The sequence below is a fragment of the Haliotis asinina genome, chromosome 7 (genome assembly GCF_037392515.1).
Source record: "Haliotis asinina isolate JCU_RB_2024 chromosome 7, JCU_Hal_asi_v2, whole genome shotgun sequence".
Classification (NCBI taxonomy): domain Eukaryota; kingdom Metazoa; phylum Mollusca; class Gastropoda; order Lepetellida; family Haliotidae; genus Haliotis; species Haliotis asinina.
Genome location: NC_090286.1, coordinates 38,869,921 through 38,891,810, shown reverse-complemented (window position 1 = coordinate 38,891,810; position 21,890 = coordinate 38,869,921). Strand labels below are relative to the sequence as shown.

General features: G+C 44.5%; 2 protein-coding genes across 3 annotated transcripts; one reads left to right on the top strand and one right to left on the bottom strand.

Annotated features, from left to right (window-relative positions):
* Nucleotides 1-803: 803 nt before the first annotated feature.
* Nucleotides 804-21,402, top strand: LOC137291403 (scavenger receptor class F member 1-like). 2 transcript variants are annotated; one of them, XM_067822738.1, is made up of 7 exons: nt 827-902; nt 12,150-12,265; nt 13,273-13,327; nt 17,761-18,129; nt 18,534-19,133; nt 20,030-20,097; nt 20,303-21,402. In XM_067822738.1, exons 3-7 carry the CDS (start codon nt 13,288-13,290, stop codon nt 20,318-20,320), a joined length of 1,095 nt encoding a protein of 364 aa, XP_067678839.1. In that variant the 5' UTR covers nt 827-902; nt 12,150-12,265; nt 13,273-13,287; the 3' UTR covers nt 20,321-21,402. The 2 variants fall into 2 exon arrangements, with proteins under 2 accessions (XP_067678840.1, XP_067678839.1); XM_067822739.1 differs by lacking the exon at nt 12,150-12,265 and having other exon boundaries at nt 804-902; nt 20,303-21,397.
* LOC137291986 (uncharacterized) lies at nt 10,702-11,991 on the bottom strand. The gene has a single exon (XM_067823538.1). The coding sequence runs from the start codon at nt 11,989-11,991 to the stop codon at nt 10,702-10,704; it is 1,290 nt and encodes a 429-aa protein (XP_067679639.1).
* Nucleotides 21,403-21,890: the final 488 nt, after the last annotated feature.

Sequence of the window (21,890 nt, the reverse complement as noted above, 5' to 3'; positions counted from 1 at the left end):
TTTCATGCAATGTGAAACGCGCACACAACACAACGACGCCGGACTGTTTCAACTACCGGAAGCGGTTCGCTGCAGACGACAGTCATAAAGTAGACGAACGTTTTGATATTCAACCCCCTAGCAGACGACGAACACCCATCGTCGCTCCCATTCATTTCGCTTGTGTCAATACCTTCCTTTGTCCCCATTGTTACCACATCTTTTGGGAGGTTTCTGCTGCACATTCAAGTACCTCACTCCACTGTGCACTCGCTCACGCTTCATCGCTTTCCATTGAAATTGGGAGGTAACTCGTATTTTTTGTCATGATTTCCTACTTTTTCCTCTACTTGTATGTACTTGAATTACAGCACCACATGCACGAAGAAAGAAATGGTTTTACAATTGGTTCTATTGGACGGGAACATGACTATAATCCACTACCGACTCGATGCGTCAGTCATATGGTTTTTTAAATTGTCATACTCGGTATTCAGAATATCACCTTTGGGGCCGGTTCAATGTGTCATACAGAAACGTACTACAATAAGTGTTGAACGTCCGGTTAGATAGTCAGTACATTTTGCATGTAAATACTGATATATAAATGGGACTTAAAAAAACATAAAACACGCCATTGCCACAAATTCAATATCAGTATACTCAAACACTCAACCCCTAAAATGTATTCTTTACACTGAAGGCCGGTGGATTGCTTTCGATCTCTAACTTCCTTGTTGCTGTCAACACTCAATCAATAATTTGGATCGCTTTGTTAAAAAAAAACCCTCTGCAACACACAGGTATGCATACAAGTTAGCTCTATCTTTAGCTAGAGGATATCACTGTGTTGTAAACAGCTCATTGAAACCATACAGAAAATCAAATCTTTATGGCCTACATGGTTTCCCCTGGTGTCAGCGGTAAGTACTAATCTGTATTCTCATGCCTTATGATATTTTCCATACAGTGATAATCAAACAGTATTTAAATGCATTTGTTTTCGAATATACTGTTGTTGTTTCACTTTCATCGTCATAAATACGTAAAGTGATACTGGAACAAGCAATGGCAAGTATCGCACGGAGGGATGTGAGGTTGTACTTATTCCTCCACCATCGCACTGTGGGTTGGATGGTTGTACTTAGGTGTGGTGGTGTTGTGTCTCTCCGTGGATGTCCAGTACATGAACGACACAAGTCTGTCTCGGGTCCACAACTCTTTATTCTTAGTTACACACACGTGTAGGCTATCGCGTCTCGCTCCTCTCTCTCTCTCTCTCCCCGACTCTATTGTTAGAGCCGTTATATACACCTGGAAATTAATCAAGCAACACCCCAATTTTTTCTATTGGAGCAACTTTGAAGTGTTCTGACAATCAAAATATGCCGGGTTGATATAGTTTGACACTTTTTTATTCAACAGACGATCTCTGACAAACAACTTAAAGGGAAAAAGTATCAAGACTTTGCTTTATTGCAACGAAATCCAAATTCTTAAAACTGTCTTAAATTCATGAAAAAATGGACACAATTTACTATTCATCCACAGACGTTGTTGTCAGGTGTATTAACACAAATGTCACATGGAAAGAAAGAACAGTCATCTGAGAGTCTGCACACCGACTTTCATCAATATCTAGTGTGTCCTCCCTGCGCACGCACCACCGATTCCAGACGCCTCCTCATTCCTTGGATGAGTCTCCGGATCTGATTCTGGGGGATCCTGTTCCACTCCTCATGCAGGGCAGCCGTCAATTCGTTGAGATTATGGACTGGTGGGTCTCTCTGCCTCACACGACGGCCAATAAAGTCCCACAAATGTTCAATGGGGTTGAGGTCAGGGCTCATGGCAGGCCATGGAATTCTGTCAATTGCATTTTGCCGCAAAAAATCATTTACAGCATGCGCCCTGTGAGGTCTAGCATTGTCGTCCATAAATATGGGTCTCGTTGCCAGAGGATGGTTCTCAAAATGAGGTACCACAGCCCTGTCAAGAACCTCCTGTTGGTAACGAACACCGTTAAGGTTGCCACGGATGGTAATGATATCCAACTTGCAGTTCATGGAAATGCACCCCCATACCATAACGGAACCTCCCCCAAAGGCCACAGTCTCCTGGATGTTCCGTGGAGCCATTGCTGTGTCCCTCTGCCTCCAGACCCGAGTACGACCGTCCACCATGTGCAGCAAGAACCGGCTCTCATCTGAGAAATGGACCTTCCTCCAAGAGGCAATGTTCCAGTGCAAACGGTCATTACACCAGGCCAGTCGGGCTGCCTTATGGGCTGGAGACAGTCTGGGTCGCTTGATTGGCCTCCTTGCCCGGTATCCTGCAGCTTTCAGACGATTCCGAACAGTCCTGTTCGAGATGGGTCTCCCTGGAAGCCACTCCTGTCTCAACCGAGAGCTCGAGTCGAAGGACCTGCGCCGTACAAGTCTCAGTAAAGCTCTGTCCTCCCGGACTGTGGTCTTCCTGGGTCTTCCTGGTCTAGGCAGGTCTTTAACTTCATTAGTGGCCCGGTATTTTTTCAAAAGTTTTGAAATTATGGAATGATGTCGTCCGATTTGAGTCCCGATTTGTCTTAGAGACATACCAGCATTCCTCATGCCGATTATTTGCCAACGAGTGGCCTCTGATAATTTCCTACGTGCCATGACATTGAAATGAATGAAAAACCGAATGCAATCGACAACCTGCGCTTGTAAACACCCCAGGGAAAAAGTGCATTTTTCGAAAGTTGAGGTTAAAGCAATGCACGTGCGCTGTGCAAGCTTCACGCGCGTCATATCAACCCATGAAAAGCTCATGCTGTATGTCAATACATCAAAATTGAATAATCAATCATCAAAATTACTTCGTTAAACTTTGTTAAGTTTTTATGTGTCTTTGAATTTGGTGTTGCTTAATTAATTTCCATATGTATATATACCCAGGGTTGGTCAGTCTAAGTCTTTGTTTTAGCGATGGGTCACGGTCAGCGATGGGTCATTAGTAATTAAGGCCCCTCGTTATCTTTGTTGAACATGCGAAGCAACTGGCCAGAATGTGCTTTAATTACCGAGGTAGTAATTGCTTGTAATGATTTGGTTACTTTTAGCGGCCAGCACGTGCATGCTCAGTTGGGGGGGGACCGGCTGGTCACCTATTGACCGCCTGTAGTTATGCCGGGTATTGCCCAGGGACCATGATCTATCACTGACCAGTAATATCCAGACTCCTTAAACCGAGCGTTTGACAAGTACATTGACATAATGAACGGGGGGGCCAGCTGGGGTCCAGATGTTGTGCCTTGGACACACTTCCCCGTCGTATAGTAAGGACGTGACCTCACGTCCTTATGGTGAAAATGAGAGCAAAAGACCGTGACCAACCCTGAGCTTACATTATGTGTGTCAATACACTGTTTACAATGAGTAAAAACAAGTCACATGAGGTGATGGACATAAAAAAAAATCAATGAAACATTAATGGTACAAATGGACATATATGGGGTATATGACCTAGTCTATTACACAATAGTTTGAAGTGATGGACAATAGAAAAGAATTAACGGTCGTACATGCCGAAAGGTATGCTACAAGATGGACATACACAGGTTTTAGACAATCCGGTTACGTAGTAAGTATACTGGTGGGCATACTATAAGTGGCCTGAAGAAAATGGACATTAATATTTGAGGATAGACTGTGGACCCATTTTTGACAGTATAAACTAATAACATATGTACAGGCTACAATGACAATAAGTGATAAACGTATAAATGTGTATGAAAAAGTGTATGTAAAATGTGTGATAGCCAATGATGTAGGTGCGACAGACCATCATTGGTGTGTACGGTGTGGGTTTCTTAGCAGACTGCAGTGACAGGGGATACATTTCGAATCTAGGATGGGGGTGGGGTAGGAGGTGGTAGGTGGGGTGATTGGTGGGGGAATGGAAGGAACAAGGGAGGTATATTCTATTTTAGTGAAGGGAAGGGGGGGGGGGGGGGTTGCCTAACCAGTTTCATTTAAGCCTGGCCACCAAGAGACGGGTACAGTCTTTGGCTGTAGTGGGGTGGTGGCTGGTTGGGGTGGTTGGTGGACTGGTCGGGTCCCCGGACAGCTTTGAGAGGGTAATGGACGTGAGCATGTACTATATATAGATTCAGGACATAACGTGTCTTCATAATGCGTTTTAATCTTTTTGCGTTCAGTTTCGAAATGGCTATATCTGTTGGCAGGGGAATTCGAGTTTGTGATGTGATATTCACTACAGACAGGTTGCTGTCCGGCCAGGTGATCGTGACTTGATCGGACAACAACTTGGGGGTGCGGTGAATGGCTACTGACGTGGGGGAGTAGTGAGCGTGGGAGAGTGACAGCACTAGCGGTGGGGCGCTTATTGTGGCTATGTTTAAACAAATTGAATCGGACCCTGATGAGAAGCATAATATGACGGATGATGTCACTGTTGTCTTCAGTTTGTATATGTATACTATTAAGGAGGTAGTCATGATAAACATAATGACTAGGATGACGACTTCAAGTCTGAAGTAGGATTTGACTAGGTCAGTGACGGAGGGTGTTGTTACTACAGGAGCTGGAGTGGAGGGCGTCCACACTAGTTTGTTAGGTGTGGTTGTGACTGTTATGGCGGCAATGCCTCGAGCCAATAGTTGAACTCGCAGCATACCGATTCGGCGATTCATTGAGAAAAGTAGGCCACCAAATACAATTAACGTACCCCATACTGCAAAGTTCAGATATGCGAATGGGTCTGACCAATTAAATACCGAGGAGTCGTCACCCAGTGATTTTATAAAGAGTGGGTCCGATGGGTCGGTATATATAATTTGGTTGGCCTTGGCTTGGGCGACCACGTGTTTTAAATTGACACTGAGTTGTTTGTCCGTCTTAATGAGTTTGTTGAAAGTTTCGTTCGCCAAGCGGATGGGGGCGGTTGTATACTGGACAACACACGTCAACTCCCCACATGCTACGTACAAAGGTCAAAATGGTGCTTACAAGAAAGTGTGTATTTTTACATGTTGAGTCATCCTGTTTAAGACAAGATGGAATCTCATAAGATCTGTTAGGAAGGTAAGCTCTGGTAGCTCTAGTGCAAAGGTATGGGTCCAAGATTCGTCGAAAGCTGTGAGTTTCCCTCTTTCCGAGAACAAGGTCCCATAGTGTAGGCGGTCATGGTCCTGACCGTTCGTACTATACAGTATGGTAAGCAGCAGCGACCAAGCTTGCAGGCACCTCATCCTGCATAAAAATGTATACGGTATATATATATATTTGGTAAACAGGGGGGAAACAGGTACGTGATTAGACTTAGTTCTCAGTGGTGGACTGGCCGTTCAACTATTTGGTTTAAGCATTCACCCTTTATGGTGCCTTCTGTGCACCCATTCATCCTCAGTTCGAAAACTACTCTTCTCGTAACACCTGTATGCACCTTATTCACTAATGACGTCATTCCTCTACACAAATGTTCCTTAGGTTAGCTGGCCCTACACTACCGGGACTTCCGAACGAGTGAATGATCGCTCTAAACACTCTTCCATGGGTATCGAGCACGCCTGTGGACCCGTCCGTGGCCAAGGGACGGGTAGACGGTGGAATCCATCAGCTAACCCTGCCGCAGAGCGACAAACACCTGGTGTCTCTCCAGGGTCCCCAGGCAATGGCGTGATGGCTCTTTTGCCTGTGGTTGCCCTGTACCTGCTTTCCCACAGTTGACACCTCCTTCTCATCACTACTCTACTACTTCCTTCAACGTACTATAACTACTGGCGTCTCTCCAGGGTCCCCAGACAATGGCGTGATGGCTCTTTTGCCTGTGGTTGTCCTGTACCTGATTCCGACAGCTGACGCCTCGTTCACGCATCACTACTCTTCTACTTCCTTCAACGTATTATAACTACTGGCGTCTCTCCAGGGTCCCCAGACAATGGCGTGATGGCTCTTTTGGCTGTGGTTGCCCTGTACCTGATTTCCCACAGTTGACACCTTCTCCTTCGGACATACATATTCTTTCATAACCCCTATATTGCGTTCTCGCTTCCCTCGTCATTCATACAGGTGGTATGCAATGAGTTTGCAACTATGCATATTTCCCTTTACCTTTCACCTTTACTTTCTGGACATTCAGACATTCGGCCGCTACAAGGTTATTGTTTTGCTTACCACTGAGAAATATCTGGACTGCTTCACTATTTGTACCTAGGTAGGAAATTTGATAAGCTATCTATTTGTGCTGGTTCAGTGGGAGACATGATAATCGGCATTCCAAACATGGTGGTGTAATAAAATTGTGTGTGGGAGTGAATGTGGTACTAAAGAAGTGGTCGCGGTGATATGTGTTGCGGGAGTTCTGTGTCTGGGTATGGTGGTGTTGCATATGACGTATTCACATGACGTATTCACACATATATACACGACTAATTGGTAGACTTGCTATTTACAACAGTGTGGATTGTGTAACTTGTGATCGTTGTTACTGGGTGAATGTTACAGTTTGGGCTTTGCTACGTTTTTTTCGGGCACTTACTTTTTGTCTGCTTTTCAGAGTACACTGCGCATAGTAGTCTTCTATAATGTACGCGGGAATGTGGGTTTGAGAAACCCACTGGGGGGTAGGGTTGTTTAGATACTTCACCCTAAAGTGTTGGACACCTCCTATGCGTTTTGAGGACAAGAGCTGTTGTATAAATGGTTCTGTGGACTGTCCGTCGTTAGATGGGGGCCTGTTCGAGGCTGTCTGCAACGTCCGTCTGAGAACAGAGAGGGGAACGTCGTCCTCAGGGTCCCAATCCTGATTGGTCAAGTCAGTTGTACGTGTTGGGGTCAGGGATTGTGTCGAAGACCTTTCGGTGGAGCGTTCAGCTGGCTGATTATTCTGTCTGTGATGAGGGTTTGCGGGGGGAGCTAATTCTAACGGTAGGGGTTTAGGTCGGCTCTCCTCTCCGACGTATGGCCTCAGGCGATTTGCATGTACTGGGGCTTTAAGGGGTTTGTTTGTCCCACATTGTCGTAAGAGGTAGTTGGGGGTTTCATATGCAAAGATGATGTAATATGGACCCTCCCATGGGCGCTGTAGTTTCCGACTGAGGTGTGATTGAAGGTTGCCTTTTTTCAGCCATACTTTCTGGCCCACCGTAAATGTCGGGGCTTGTGCGCTTTTATCGTATCTGGCTTTGTAAGCGGCCTGAGCTGCTTGGACATTCTGTGTGGCTATATTCCGAGCCATTTCAAGATTGTCAAGTAGTTCGCGCAAATCTGTCTGGGTACTGTCCGGAAGATTTTCAGGGATGGGTTGCAAAATATTGTCTAGTGGCATACGGGGTTCTCTGCCAAACAACATGAAATATGGAGAGTAGCCTGTGGAGTTAATAGCGGGACTCAGTCTGTAACCCGCCATTATACTAGGGAGAATGTAAGGCCACGCCTCTTTAGCATCCTCACAATATGTTCGGATTGCTTGGGAGATCACTGCGTTCATACGTTCAACCGCTGCATTGCATTGGGCATGGAAGGGTGACGTTCTAAGGCGATGAACGCCCAATATCTTGCATAACTCAGACATCAGTTTAGATGTCATTTCAGTGCCTCGATCGGTAAGGAGTGCCCGGGGACATGAGTACCGGCATATGATGTTGTCAAACAGCACCGATGCGACTTCTGTGCTTGTTTTGGTCTTAAGTGGAAACGCTTCGCTCCACCTTGATGCTGAATCAACACACACTAGAACGTATTGATATCCGTCGACTGTTTTCGTAAGTTTGCCGATGAGGTCAATAGACCATCGTTCAAACACGTCAACAAAAGGTAATGGTCGGAGAGGGGCAGGGTGGTAATGCGTGTACCTCTTTGCAGCCTGACAGTCCGTACACGAGCCAACCCACATTTTAACGAACTGGTACATGCCAGGCCAGTAGTATTTGAGTCTAATGGAGGCATAGCACCTGTCCACTCCAAGGTGAGATGACAGAAAACTGTCATGGTAAGCCTTCATGACTTCGTGGTGTAAAGGGGCTGGTATGCACAGTTGTCTAAAGCACCGTTTAGGAAAGCCGCCTTGATCTTGAGGCGTGTAGTGGTGGATGAGTAGACCCTCATCCATGACGTAATCGGGTGCCTGTAACAATACACGGCGGGCGGTTTTATCATCATCGGGAAGGGTGTTATCAGCAAGATATCTGATAATGTCTGCAAAGGCCGTGTCCTGCTGTTGAAGAGTAGCAAGCTGGGTAGCTGAAATGCCCACTGCTCTACAATAGTCTATAGGGGATGTGCAGGGGTCCTCCTGGGGGTCAGTCCCCGTATTGGAATCTGGTTGAGAGGGCGTGATGGTATGTAAACCTTGTACATCATCATCATCATCATATAGGACCGCTGTGGCATATGTGCGGCGACTCATACCGTCAGCGTTCCCATTCTTGGGACCTGGCACATACCGGATGTCAAAATCGTACTGGCTCAGCATGAGGGACCAGCGACCCAACTTGCCAGTGGCATCCTTGATTGATTTGAGGAACTGAAGAGCCGAGTGATCAGTGATGACCGTAAATTTGTTATATACCAGGTAGGCTTTGAAATGCTTGATACCTTCCACAATGGCGAGGCATTCCTTTTGGGTTACCGGGTATAGTCTTTGGGCTTTGTTGAGACTTTTGCCCCCAAAGGCTATGGGGTGTTCTTCATGATTGTCATTCATCTGTGACAACACCTAGCCCATACTACTCTCACATGCATCACAAGCTAAGATAAATGGTTTGTCAAAATCAGGGTATGCCAGTACTGGTGCCGAGGTCAGACTGTCCTTCATTTTTAGAAATGCTTTCTCTGTTTCGTCGTTCCAAGTGAACGGCACATTTTTATGCAGTAAGGCATGGAGGGGACTGGCTGTAGACGCATAACCCCTTATAAATTTTCTGTAGTAGGATGTTAGGCCCAGAAATGCGCGCAGTTCACGGACGTTGGCTGGACGGGGATATGTTTGTACACTGGCAACTTTGCTTGGGTCCGTGGATACACCATGTTTGGATATAATGTGGCCAAGGTATGGAATGTCTTTGACCGCGAACTGACACTTTGATGGTTTCAGTTTAAGCCCAGCTTCCTTAAATTTGTTGAAAACTGATTCTAAATGTTGGAGGTGTTCCTCGAAAGATGAACTGTGAACGAGCACGTCATCTAAGTATGTTAGAACGTACTTGTACGTCATGCCTGAGAACAGGGATGACATGATAAATGCAAAACAGCTGGGAGCGTTGACAAGACCGAAGGGCATGACTTTGAATTGAAACTGGCCGTGACCGGGTACGATAAATGCAGTTTTCTCACGACTATCAGACGACATCGGAATTTGATGATAGCCGCTCATCATGTCAAGGGATGAGAAAATGACTGGGTGACTATTTCCGAGGGACATCAAGGATTCATCGATATTTCCTATCGGAAAATGTTGAACTGAGGATACCTTGTTGAGCCCGCGAAAATCAATGCAGAAGCGTGTTTCATTGGATTTCTTTTTGACCAGGAGGACAGGGGCAGACCATGGAGAAAAGGATGGTTCAATGATGTCATTGTCTAACATGTCCTTAATGTGAGAGTCTAAGTCGCGTCTGTGTTTCGGGTGGACTGGGTAGGGGCGTTTTCGAACAGGTTTATTGTCACCAGTGTCGATAGAGTGTGAAAAAAGGTGTGTCCTGCCGAGTTCCGTGAGATCTTTTGCAAAGCAATCCCAGTGACGCCCAATAAAGGACAACAACGTTTGCTTTTGGTCGGAGGACAAGTCAGCTTGTGACAGATCAATGTTAAGGTCAGCAGCTCGTAGCCTGAGGTCATCATCAGTAGGGCCGTCGGTCATGGTAATGTGATTAATACTGGAGATGTCCGGTGGGGGGTCACGGAGGGGACCTAAGTCAAAGTCAGTGTCCAAGGGTTCGAACAAAGCAATGGGCGTGCTAGGGGGTAATGTGATCTCCCGATAATTAGGGTTGAGTAAACGATAGGGAGCCTGAGAGCTGACACAGTTCACTAAACAATGACTACCAATGACCTTATGTGACTGGGTCAAAGTACTTAATGGTTGAAGAATGCCAGTGGATTCTAATAGGTCGTCAGAAGGTACCGTTAACATGAAGCATAATTCCGAGCGCGGGGGAATTTTGACTGAATGTTGACAATGGGCGACTAAGGAACCATCTGTGGGAGGGGCTAGGAATGGCGTCTCAGTGCGACCATTAGCAAGGCAGAGTTTGTTGTTGGGGTAGTCGATAAAGGCCGACTGGTCCGTTAAGAAGTCAAGACCCAGTAGGACGTCATGCTGTAATGCTTCAACTACAAAAAATGTGTGCGTCAGATGAAGGTCACCAATGGTTACAACTAAGTCGACAGACCCGGGGACCTTAAGGGTGGTACCGTCGGGCCCTGCTAACTTGGTACTCCTGTCGGTAATGAGTGGGAAGGTGGAAGGTCCCCCCAACCGTTCATATTGTGTTTGCCCAATGCAACTGGCGCAAGCCCCGCTATCGACAAGGGCCTTCAGGGGTGTGCCGTTAATTGTCATGGCAATAGTACTGTGGGTCAGACTAACATTGTTTAGAAACCCGGAGATGTTTAGCTTGGGGGTCTGTGTGGAGTTAAAGTTCATGTTATCGGATTGGTCGACATGCCTCCCTTGGGCTGCATGATGGCAGCGTGAGTCGGTAACGGGAGGCGCCTGATATCATGCGCGGCGTTGCTGGGGGAGGGAGCATGTTCTAAGCAGGTGCCCTAGCTGGTTACAGTTGTAACAGCGGAGGTACTGTGCACGACACTCTTGTGGAGAGGAGTGGAAGTAACCGCAACCCTTACAGCGGAATTGTTTTGGGGGCTGGTGTTGTGGTCCACCCCTGGGGAATGACTTTGGGGCGGGGACTGACTGTTGATGATATTGGGAGGGGTTAGAACGGTATGGGAATGGGCGTTGATGAGCATTGGCATTTAAGTGGCTATAGTTCTTGGATGCAGTACCTGACATACCAGGGTGTGTAATTTGATGAGGATGATAGCCAGGGGTGATTGCATTAACATGTTCCGTGTGGAGGGCGCTGACTTGGGAAGAGAGAGCATTAATTGCTGCCATAAGTTGTTCAGATTTAGAATCAGTCAACCCTGACGTGGCGTCCGCAATTTCTGCACTTTCAATTATTTGATCTAGACTGTCGTGGGGATGAGTCAGGATGAACTGGCGTATATGGGGCAGACTATTTCGCAAAATCAGATCTTTGATATATCCATCATCATTCCGGTGGAGTAATTCAGCCTCATGCCTGATGGACTGAAGAAAGGCGGGGAAGGTTTCACCAGACCTTTGCTTCCTATCCAGTAAGGCGTTGTGGCGAGTTAACAAGCTTATGGATGATGGGGAATATCTGCGTAGAAAAGCAGCCCTTAACTCCGGCCAGGACATACATGAGGTATCTTTCGTCCCTTCATACCATTCTGATGCTAGGTGGGTTAAGTAAAGGGGGAAGATATCAATATGATCGTCGTCGGTATAGTGTTGGGCAGAGGCGAACTTCTCATACCGTTTTAGCCAAGCAGATGCGGCTATGGGGTCCTTACCATCAAACATGGGAAGTGGGAGACGGGAACAGTTAATGGCCCTGGACAGGGTAGAGAGTGTATGGGAAGGGGGAGGATCCCGGTGAGTAGGGTGGCGAGGTGGCGGTGAAGGGGAGGGGTTACGTGTGCGAGGGTTTAGTGGCAATGACTGGGAAGGTGGAGGGGTGAGGGGTGAGGGACAGGGATTGCCGTAACTTGGGGGTGCAGGAAGGGTGACTGTGTGACCGGTATGGCGTGTGTCTAAAGTGGTATCATCAAAGGTCACCCACTGGGAGGAGTAGGGGTCGAGGGAGCTTAGGTCGACCTGTTTAGGGGTAGATTTAGAATGTGGGGGCGAGTTAATCGATTCTGTGACTAAGAGGGGAAGACGGTCGTCTGCGTTTAGGGGATTCAGTTTAAAGATGGACATGCTTGAACAATATATATACAGGTGTATTTTGGTCAGGTGTAATAAGTACGAACTACGTAAGTGGTAATATGCAAAAGGAAAGTGTGCTTACCCGAGTGAATACGTAAACGGCTTTCTTGGTAATGCACACAATGACAGTTCTTTCACACGGTTCACAGTGACTTGTCCGGTCTTGTTTGGATGGAGCGGGGTGTGATGACTGGAGACTGGTGTGGTGACCCTGGTCTGCTTGGGAAGTGAGTCCTGGTCTTGGTGAGGTCTGCTGGACAAAGGTGTAAGTCCCGTCGTCGAGATCAACTGGTTATATAGAAATACAGCCTGGGATGATCCTGTACCGAACAGAATTCTGTTCGTTGAGCGACAGTGGTGTGAATTTCCACACTGTCACACAGAAATGCAAAGAGTTATTGACACACACACTGCCTGACAGGTAGAACGTTACGGCAAGTCGTAGGCATGGGAGGTCGGTAGATTTTGCAGCACCTAGGAATGCTTTGGGATTTCTGTCAAATTATGGAGAGAGAACTGGTCGGCAGTTAGTTGTGGACCCTAGACAAAGTATACAGTTCAGGACTAACCTTTTGGTTTGGTCTTGTCTGCTTGGCTTGAAGAGGCACCGAGATCTGTCTCCACCAGTATCGCACGGAGGGATGTGAGGTTGTACTTATTCCTCCACCATCGCACTGTGGGTTGGATGGTTGTACTTAGGTGTGGTGGTGTTGTGTCTCTCCGTGGATGTCCAGTACATGAACGACACAAGTCTGTCTCGGGTCCACAACTCTTTATTCTTAGTTACACACACGTGTAGGCTATCGCGTCTCGCTCCTCTCTCTCTCTCTCTCCCCGACTCTATTGTTAGAGCCGTTATATATACCCAGGGTTGGTCAGTCTAAGTCTTTGTTTTAGCTCTTCCCCCTTATCTCCCGGTCAGCGATGGGTCACGGTCAGCGATGGGTCATTAGTAATTAAGGCCCCTCGTTATCTTTGTTGAACATGCGAAGCAACTGGCCAGAATGTGCTTTAATTACCGAGGTAGTAATTGCTTGTAATGATTTGGTTACTTTTAGCGGCCAGCACGTGCATGCTCAGTTGGGGGGGGATTGCCCAGGGATCTATCACTGACCAGTAATATCCAGACTCCTTAAACCGAGCGTTTGACAAGTACATTGACATAATGAACGGGGGGGGGGGGGGGGGGGGGGGGGGGGGGGGGGGCAGCTGGGGTCCAGATGTTGTGCCTTGGACACAAGTCACTGAAAACTATGAATATATATTTTGCAGATACATTGGATTGATATGATGATGGACCTGTATGCATTATCACTTCCCCGATATTGTAAGTGTTCCCTTCTATGTTTGCGCTTTGCCGGGTATCTATACTAACACTTTTACATGCATGAATAAAGAATGATAGATTTCCTCGTTATTTGCTCTCATGTATGTATTTAGCGTTTTCCTGATCACGAACCTGTAATGTTGAATAGTGTTAGATCATGTCTAGGTTTTAGCTTGTAGTATTCATACTAATACCCTTGAAGGCCCGGGTTAAAATATTGGCCTTCAGTAACCCATGCTAGTAAGAGGCGCCTAACGGGATCGGGTGGTCAGGCTCGCTGACTTGGTTGGCACATGTCATCGGTTCCAAAGTGCGCAGATCGATGCTCATGCTGTTGATCACTGGATTGTCTGGTCCAGACTCAATTATATACAGACCACCGCTATATAGCTGACACATTGCTGAATGCGGTGTGAGAATATACTCACTCACTCACTCACTCACTCACTCACTCACTAGTATTCATACTGAAGTAGAATTATCAGCTGATCACATCTTATTTCATCTCTCTATTGCAATGGGACTTCAGACTGTAAGTAAACCTACAAAAGTTTAAAGTTAACTGTAGGTGTACACGTGGAAAATGTATCGCAACATCCACAGCTTAGAACCCCCATTATACTCATATCATAATTGTGTTTGTTTGCATGATTATTCTAACCCTTCCTGGACACCATGCATTTTATCTTTGTGGCTGACGAACTTATTCCATGTTGAAACCACAGATCGCAACACCACTTCGATTGATTTATTACAGAGACCTGCCTCGTAAAACATAGTAAGGATTCGTGATAAACATCAGATCAAGGGACATGACTCCCGCTACTATAATACACCTGAAGATATCGAACATTACTAGTATCTAATTACATGCAATGGCCATTACAACGTAAGGCATAATCTCAGAAGTACTGTGCTTGAGGTTGATGCATTTTGTTAAGGAACAATTTTGGTCCCCAATATCAAAGAGCAGTTTTAGATTTTGTCTCGTCGTCTGGAAAATATGATGCAATCCAAACAGGCTCTCGAATGACTTTGAGAAACTTAGTTCGGTGGTTTTAAATCGGTTTAACACACTGTCATCTGAAGCTACTCCTTTCTTAATGAATGAGTATTTCACGTTTCAGTAATGGAAATGATTACTCTTACAACAAGGTTTTTAATGCTTAACACTAAACAGACGTTATTCGATATGTGAATGCATCTATTCAAATTAATATTAACAGTGTTTTCAGTTCTTTTATCTTAACTAAAACATTCCTTTTGGCGATGAAATTACCTTGATTGTTTATTAAATCAAGTCAATGTATTGGGGGAAAATAGGTATCTTATTGGCAGACGTCGTCTTAAAACTATGAAACAACCAACCTAATAAAATACGCCTTGCAATATAATAACAGTAAAATATAAATCAGCCATTAATTTATCCACATTAGTACGAGGTGATGTCAATAAGTTTTGAGCCTTATGCATTTTTCATACCCACATGTCACAGCCTTATGGTACGACATTGAACCCTGGGGTGTAGCTGATGTGATATATAAGTTTTGGTATCCTACACTCAGAAGTTATTGAACAGCTCACATTGACAGAAAGAGACACCCTCAGGGCAGTGAAAAATGAATAAAATTGAGTATAGAGCAGTAATTAAGTTTTTAGTTCTTGAAGGAAACTCGGAGAAGAACATTGAAGAAAGGCTTTCAGCAGTTTATGGGAAGTCTTCCCCTTCATCTGCTACCATCAAATGATGGGTCGATGAATTTAAGCATGGTAGAGAGAGTCTTGAAGGTGACCCCTGTCCAGGTCTCCCAACAACAAGCACTAGTCAGGAAAACATTGACAGAGTGCATAGACTTGTGCTGGAAAATCGTCGAATCACATTCCACGAGTTAGAGGAGACCACAGGCATTTCACACGGATCCATCGAGACAATTCTTCATGAACATCTCGTCATGTCTAAGGTGTGCGCAAGATGGGTGCCGAGAATGCTGAATGAAGCAAACAAGGGTCACCATAAGCAACTCCATGCTAACCAGATACAACAAGAATCCAGAAGATTTTCACTTCAAGCTAGTAACCTGTGATGAAACCTGGATCCACCACTATGAGAGCAAACAAGAATCCATGGAATGGAAACATGTCACTTCTCCCAGGACCAAAAAGTTCAAAGCCTCCAGATCAGTGCAAAAGGTAATGGTGACAGTCTTCTGGAATAGCAAAGGCGTCATCCACATTGATTACTTACCAAAAGGAAGAACAATGAATGGGGAATATTACGCTAACTTGTTGAGGCAAGTGCGACAGTCAATCAAGGAGAAGCGCCGGGGTAAGATCAGACGTGGTATTCTTCTACATCAAGACAATGCTCCAGTACACACCACTCGCGTTGCAGCCACTGCTGTCCAGGAATGCGGGTACGAAATCTTGCCGCATGCCCCCCCTACTCTCCAGACCTGGCACCAAGTGATTACCATCTGTTCCCAAATCTCAAGAAACACTTGCGTGGTCGTAGATTTCAGAATGATAATGAGCTTATTGCTGCTACTGAGACTTGGTTTGAGGACCAAAATGGCGCCTTCTACAGAGATGGCTACTAAGTTAGATCTTTGGATCTTTCTGTACTAGAAATCACACCCCACACCATGGCACCCCCACCGAATCTGTCGACCTGACGCAATTTGGGGCAAAATGGCCATTTCTCCGATGGTAAACACGCTGCCTTCCATCTCGCCCGTGAAGAAGAAATCGTGATTCATTGCTCAACCAGACTCGCCTCCAGTTTCTTTGGTTCCAGTTCCGGACCCTACGACACGACCACAAGCGATTCTCAATGTGAATAACCCGAACAGGTCTACTCCTTCCTTCAGTTGGAATGTTAATGCATAAAAGCTCTATAATTGCTACACCGAACACGCTTCTAGAGAAAGAGTGAAACTGCGGATCCGCATCCTGTCTGTTTGATCGGATTTTGTTCGCTGTCATTCATAGGCTCTCTGACACAATGGCAGATTACATCAAATTGTCGGACCCCACCGTGAGTAATGTTTCAAACGACCGGTTTCGCATTTCACTGGTCTTTCTCCCGTACGTGATGCAATGACCTTCCTTTTTATCGTCTTCAGACAGAAAGTTGTAATCAGATTATGCAATCAGCAATGGCTTTGGCTTCCGTACAAAGTCTGGGTCTGTTAACCATTTGGACTTCACAAAATCATGCCTCGAGAAGCACCATCTACCGGATTCTCATCTCCAGACACATGCCGTGTCAGGGGTTGATCTTCAGTATGATCCTGAACTGCAGGACTCGATGCACCACAGAGAATCAAGGGATGCGGTGGACGAGCTGGCTGAAGCGCCAGGCTAGTGATCCAGCGAGGTTAAGGAGTTGGCATCGAGCCAACCCGTGATCTGGTGTAAAAACCTTGGAGTCAACCTTGGGTGCAGACACTTTCCGTGTGGTCAGAACCTACAGTGTACAGTACACAACCTTGTGCACTTAAAAGAATCCACAAATCCGTTGGTAGATGACCAGATGGTAGTCATGTGAGTACGTGCACTAGCTGCAGATACAGCTACATTTAGTAAACTTGGACAAAGTACTGTAACTGTGTGTCCACCCAAATGTGAAATTGGTACCTCTTTAGGATGAGGAAACCACAATAAACTACATGTAACTGTAAAACCTGTATTTCAAACTGTTGTTATATACTCCGTTGTGAGGAAAGTACCAGACGTTATCATTATTGATTTAGAAACTGGCACCTGCTCTGCATGTCAAGACTTGCTGACCTTTTGCATAAAGGTATCATAATTCTTCCAGCATTTTGGGGTCACCAGAAACTGTTTTCCTGTTGCATCAATCTTTGCAAGACCACAGATATGCTTGAGAAAAAAAAAGGTTTAGTGTTTCTGAATGGTATCGAACACTTGTAGTGGCCACGTTACAGCCCGAACCGGACAGTGCTTCACGGTACACGACGGCAATTGTAAAACTATATCTGGAAAAAGTAAGCTATCGCATTCATACTGCAAAGTGTTCGATGAAACTACTCCCATTTGAGACTTGTTCTAGTCACATCCGTGTAATGTTGTTACTGTAACTTTGTGGCTGACGAACCTATCCCTTGTTGAAGCCATAGTTGGAAACACACTTCATGATGTTGGACTGAGTTATTACGGAGACCTGTGAAACATTATAAGCTTAAGGAATAATTATAAACGTCGCACATTGTACAGATGAATTGGCACCACAAGTGCCAACATGGCAGCATAGCATTTATCATTTATCCAAAGCAGGTCCTGAGTGAAAAGATCTTCAACTTTAATGGGCCATATGTTCTTTTGTGAAATAAAGCATTGAAGCATTTCTAAATTTTTGTATCAATTATATTCGAAAATAGTTGTAAAACATGTATTTCCGACTGTTGTTTCAGTATTATTTGGACTCATTCTGACCGCTTGTGTAGATTGCCCTAAAACATGTCCTCAAGGTTTCTGGGGCCCAGGGTGCGATCGGCACTGCCCGCCCAACTGTGACGAGGAGCAATCGACCAAGAAAGTCTACTGTGACAAACAAACTGGCAACTGTGCTGAAGGCTGCAAAGCCGGATACTACAAGGAACATTGTGATGAGAGGTGCAAAGACTGCCCAAGTGGACGTTGCGTCCAAGTCGATGGTGCCTGTTTGCCAGGGGCATCCTCTTGGGTTCTTCACCCCAGCACTCTTCTCGTAATGCTGGGTGTACTGATTCCAGTGTGGGGAAACAAACTAGGCATGATAACTCTGACACTTGCATATCCAGGTACGTTGATTGGCGTTTCTCTCAAATAGAGAAATCTCTCTATATACTTCATGTTTTAGAGATTTACGTGCATTGGTGTCGTTGAGTATATGACGTCATACAATTTAATTAACACATGCTGATCACGTTATGTGTTGCAAATGAAACTAGGAGAAATAGAAGTGAAAACAAAGTATCAAACACAGTATTCAAAGTACTAAGTACCGTATTACAGTTACAGTGAAAAAGGCACATATATACCAGAACAGGTCAGATAAACTTATGCCGTAAAACCCATCTTTCAAGTTTATTTTTTGTTATTTATAATTGTATTTAAATAAGCTTGATGGTTTTGGCGTTTGTCTGAATAAAGTTCGTCGTAAACACAATAAATTAAGCCGACTGAATATCCGTTTTTTTTTCAGGTACTGTGGAAGCCTGTGGCTGCACCTATTGTAAAGATCTGCAGTGTGACTCTTCTGGACTTTGTCTTCATGGATGTGCTGAATCTCACAACTATGGCCCCAAGTGTCAGTATGAGTGCCCAAATAATTGCGTTGACCTTCAGTGTACTCTAGCAACCAACGGACAACCTAACTGTACGAAGGGGTGCAAGGACGGATTCTGGGGAACTCAGTGCAACATTAAGTGTAATAAGAGATGTGCAAGATGTAACGGACCCGACGCATGTGAGTCCTGTAATTCCCACTACTTTGGACCCGACTGCCAGTCAGACTGCATTGAGAAGTGCAAGCGGATGTCTTGTAATCCAGATGGAACCTGCAGACCAGACACGTGTGTTGACGGGTGGTATAGTCCGTTCTGCCGCATAGAGTGTCCCTCCACATGTAAAACCTGTGACAAAGCCACGGGAGAGTGCACCAGCTGTGATGCTGGCTGGTATGGTCAGGACTGTGCAGAAAAATGTCCCCAGATTCCAAACAGCACGTTCTGTTCAACGCTGCGTGATGTAGACATTTGCCCAGCTTGCGCTTATAAATATTATGTAAATCCAGATATCTGTGGTAAGTTTTCCAAACTGTTATAGATATATTTAATTTTACAAACTTGAATCAGTATTCACATTGTGTACAGCTCTGTCTTCATTACACATTTATTACAGTGGTAACGTTCAGTTTGTTTCAGATTTCATCACTTTCCTATTTTTTGTACGTTGTCTTGAATAGAATGCATGCTTAAATCTGGAAGTTATCAGTTGTGTTAAACCCTTCCTTAAGTAAACAATTATTTCCGGTGTATGGCTCTAGGTGCCTGTGTATAAAACAGCCTTAGAAGCCAGACTACCTTAAGTCTATGTTAAGGTATAGAGAATCTTACCCAATTGTCTACTGATATCAGTTATATCAACACAAGCTGACAACGTTACAAATATACGAGGCTTGCCGCGTGTGACATTCTTTTTATTATAAAAAAAATCATTCTTCATTAGTTTTCAATGAAAAATGTACATCTCTACACTGTACTACAATCAGATTTGCAGTACAGGGATGTTATAGCATTGTGACATCTTCAAGTTCATGACGTCATAGCATTGTCAGAGCAGTGTGTAAAATCTTCTGTTATACGATATCTCCAAGGAGATATCATACGATCTCATACAGGCGATATCTCCTGTGGACCACAGTTTGGGGTGATAATAGGATTTACCTCCACCTTGGAGCTAAGAAAATTTTGTATCCAGATGAATAGGCATCCAGATGAATAGTGATAACTACTGACCCCTACCACATTCAATTTTTAAACTGCGATAAATTCAAACTATCCTCTCAACGTGATAGTTTGGAAACAGAAACAGAAAAAGGGTTTGTTTTTTGCCTTTTGGTGCAATTCATAGACGACATGGCATAATAGCCACGAAAAGTGAAAAGTTAATTTATTTTTTCTTGAAATTGATTTTTAGGTGCCTCATCCAAATGGAATCTTGCCACAAATATCGAGTTCCTGTGCATGTCAACAATTACGGTTTTGGTAAGTCATCTGCTGTACACAAACTACAGCATGTCGCTCCGTGCCAGGAGTCGAGATGCAATAAGTAGACAAAATGATCGGCCGCACATACGTCAGTTTCACAGGTCGGTTTGTTTCGGTTAATTATACCTTTATCATTCAATCTATATGAACCATGTCTTTTTAAATAGATCTCTCTGTCTAAAGACGGGTATTTTTCTTCCAGGCCCTCACCACAGCCTGAGAACCATATTCAGCACTATAAGGAGGACGGTCAAACCTGGGATAACGAAACCAGAAACATTATTTTTTTATTTCGTTCTTAGTAACACTACTTCCACTTGTACATCCTAAAATCCACAGTTCTCTGAAAACATTGAGAACTGAAGTTTTGATGTCAAATATGCTCTAAGGTACTGTCTTGAATTATGGGAACAAGTTTGTCGAATACAATTTAATTGTGAGAAGTGAAATGTTACACATCAACGGCAGTGGCCCCTATCTCTTATGAGCGAAAATGAATGTCTTAACTTAGTTCTACAGAGTTATGGCCCTTGTTCATGCTCGGCAACTTCGTATATACTAAGAGATTTACAAATGGTGTCACAAATTCTTTCACACAGTTCGGGGCTTGATCATAGCTATTTTAGTCAATGCAAAGTGCCAGCAATAGGGACGTGTTTCTTCAGACTCTACTGATTTTACTTTCAAGCTTATTTTGAGGATATCTGTCTAGATGGAGGTCAAAAGTCGTTGTCAAAGTCTTTTTATAGTTGAATCCTTGAGGGTCCGGTGTAGAATAGGCTTTAGGCAACCCATGCTTGCCATAAGAGACGATTAACGGGATCGGGTGGTCAGGCTTGCTGACATGGTTGGAACATGTCATTGGTTCCCAGTTGCGCAGATCGATGCTCATGCTGTTGATCACTGGAGTGTCTGGTCCAGACTCGATTATTTTCAGACCGAGGCCATATAGCTGGAATATTGCTGAGTGCGGCGTAAAACTAATCTCACTCACTCACTGTTCATAGCTGCTTTCCTTGTTACATGTTTCCACATCTTGAGCATCCACATGATCAAGCCAACTTCCTGTGGAGGGGAATAGTTATGACGCTCCCTTACTGTACATAATCAAGATTTCTTCCATAACTAGATTCTCATCGAATGTAGAGCTTACATTTCTTTCCACAAATCTTTGTACATGGAAAACTCTTAACACGTTACATGTTTTACTTTTGGTGTTGTGTGCATATTTACTTTCGACTTATTGGATGGAACCTTGTACCTGAACTTGAAATAAAGTACCTTCTCATTTCAATCTTTTAACGGTAGCTCATTTGGACTGCGCATATGTTGTTAACACTCATGTTTTTAGAATAATTCCTGCAAACAACTGCAAAAGCAACGGCAATTTGGTTTAAACTTTAAAGACGTATTCTGAAGTCATGCACTCTTTTAGCAAGGAAATCATATATAATATATGATTTAATTGTTAATGATCAGTATTTTCTTCGGGTTGCTAAAACGTCTCTTCAGGCCGATCAAACTTTCCCACACAATTTGCAGAATATTCAAGTCTAAGTAAACTTAGGTCCAGTGATGTGTAGGAGTGTAGCGAATATCCCTGGGCCTAAGTTTACTTAGACTGCAGAATTTTCGAGAACCCATATGAATCAAGAACAACATATAACCAATATTATAACATCACATTTGTACATTTGTGTTTCTTTTCATGTTTACTTATTTGTGATCACTTTTTAAACGTTGATCACAGCCGTTGATCAAAAACTATACAAAGGCTGTCGGTCATCATG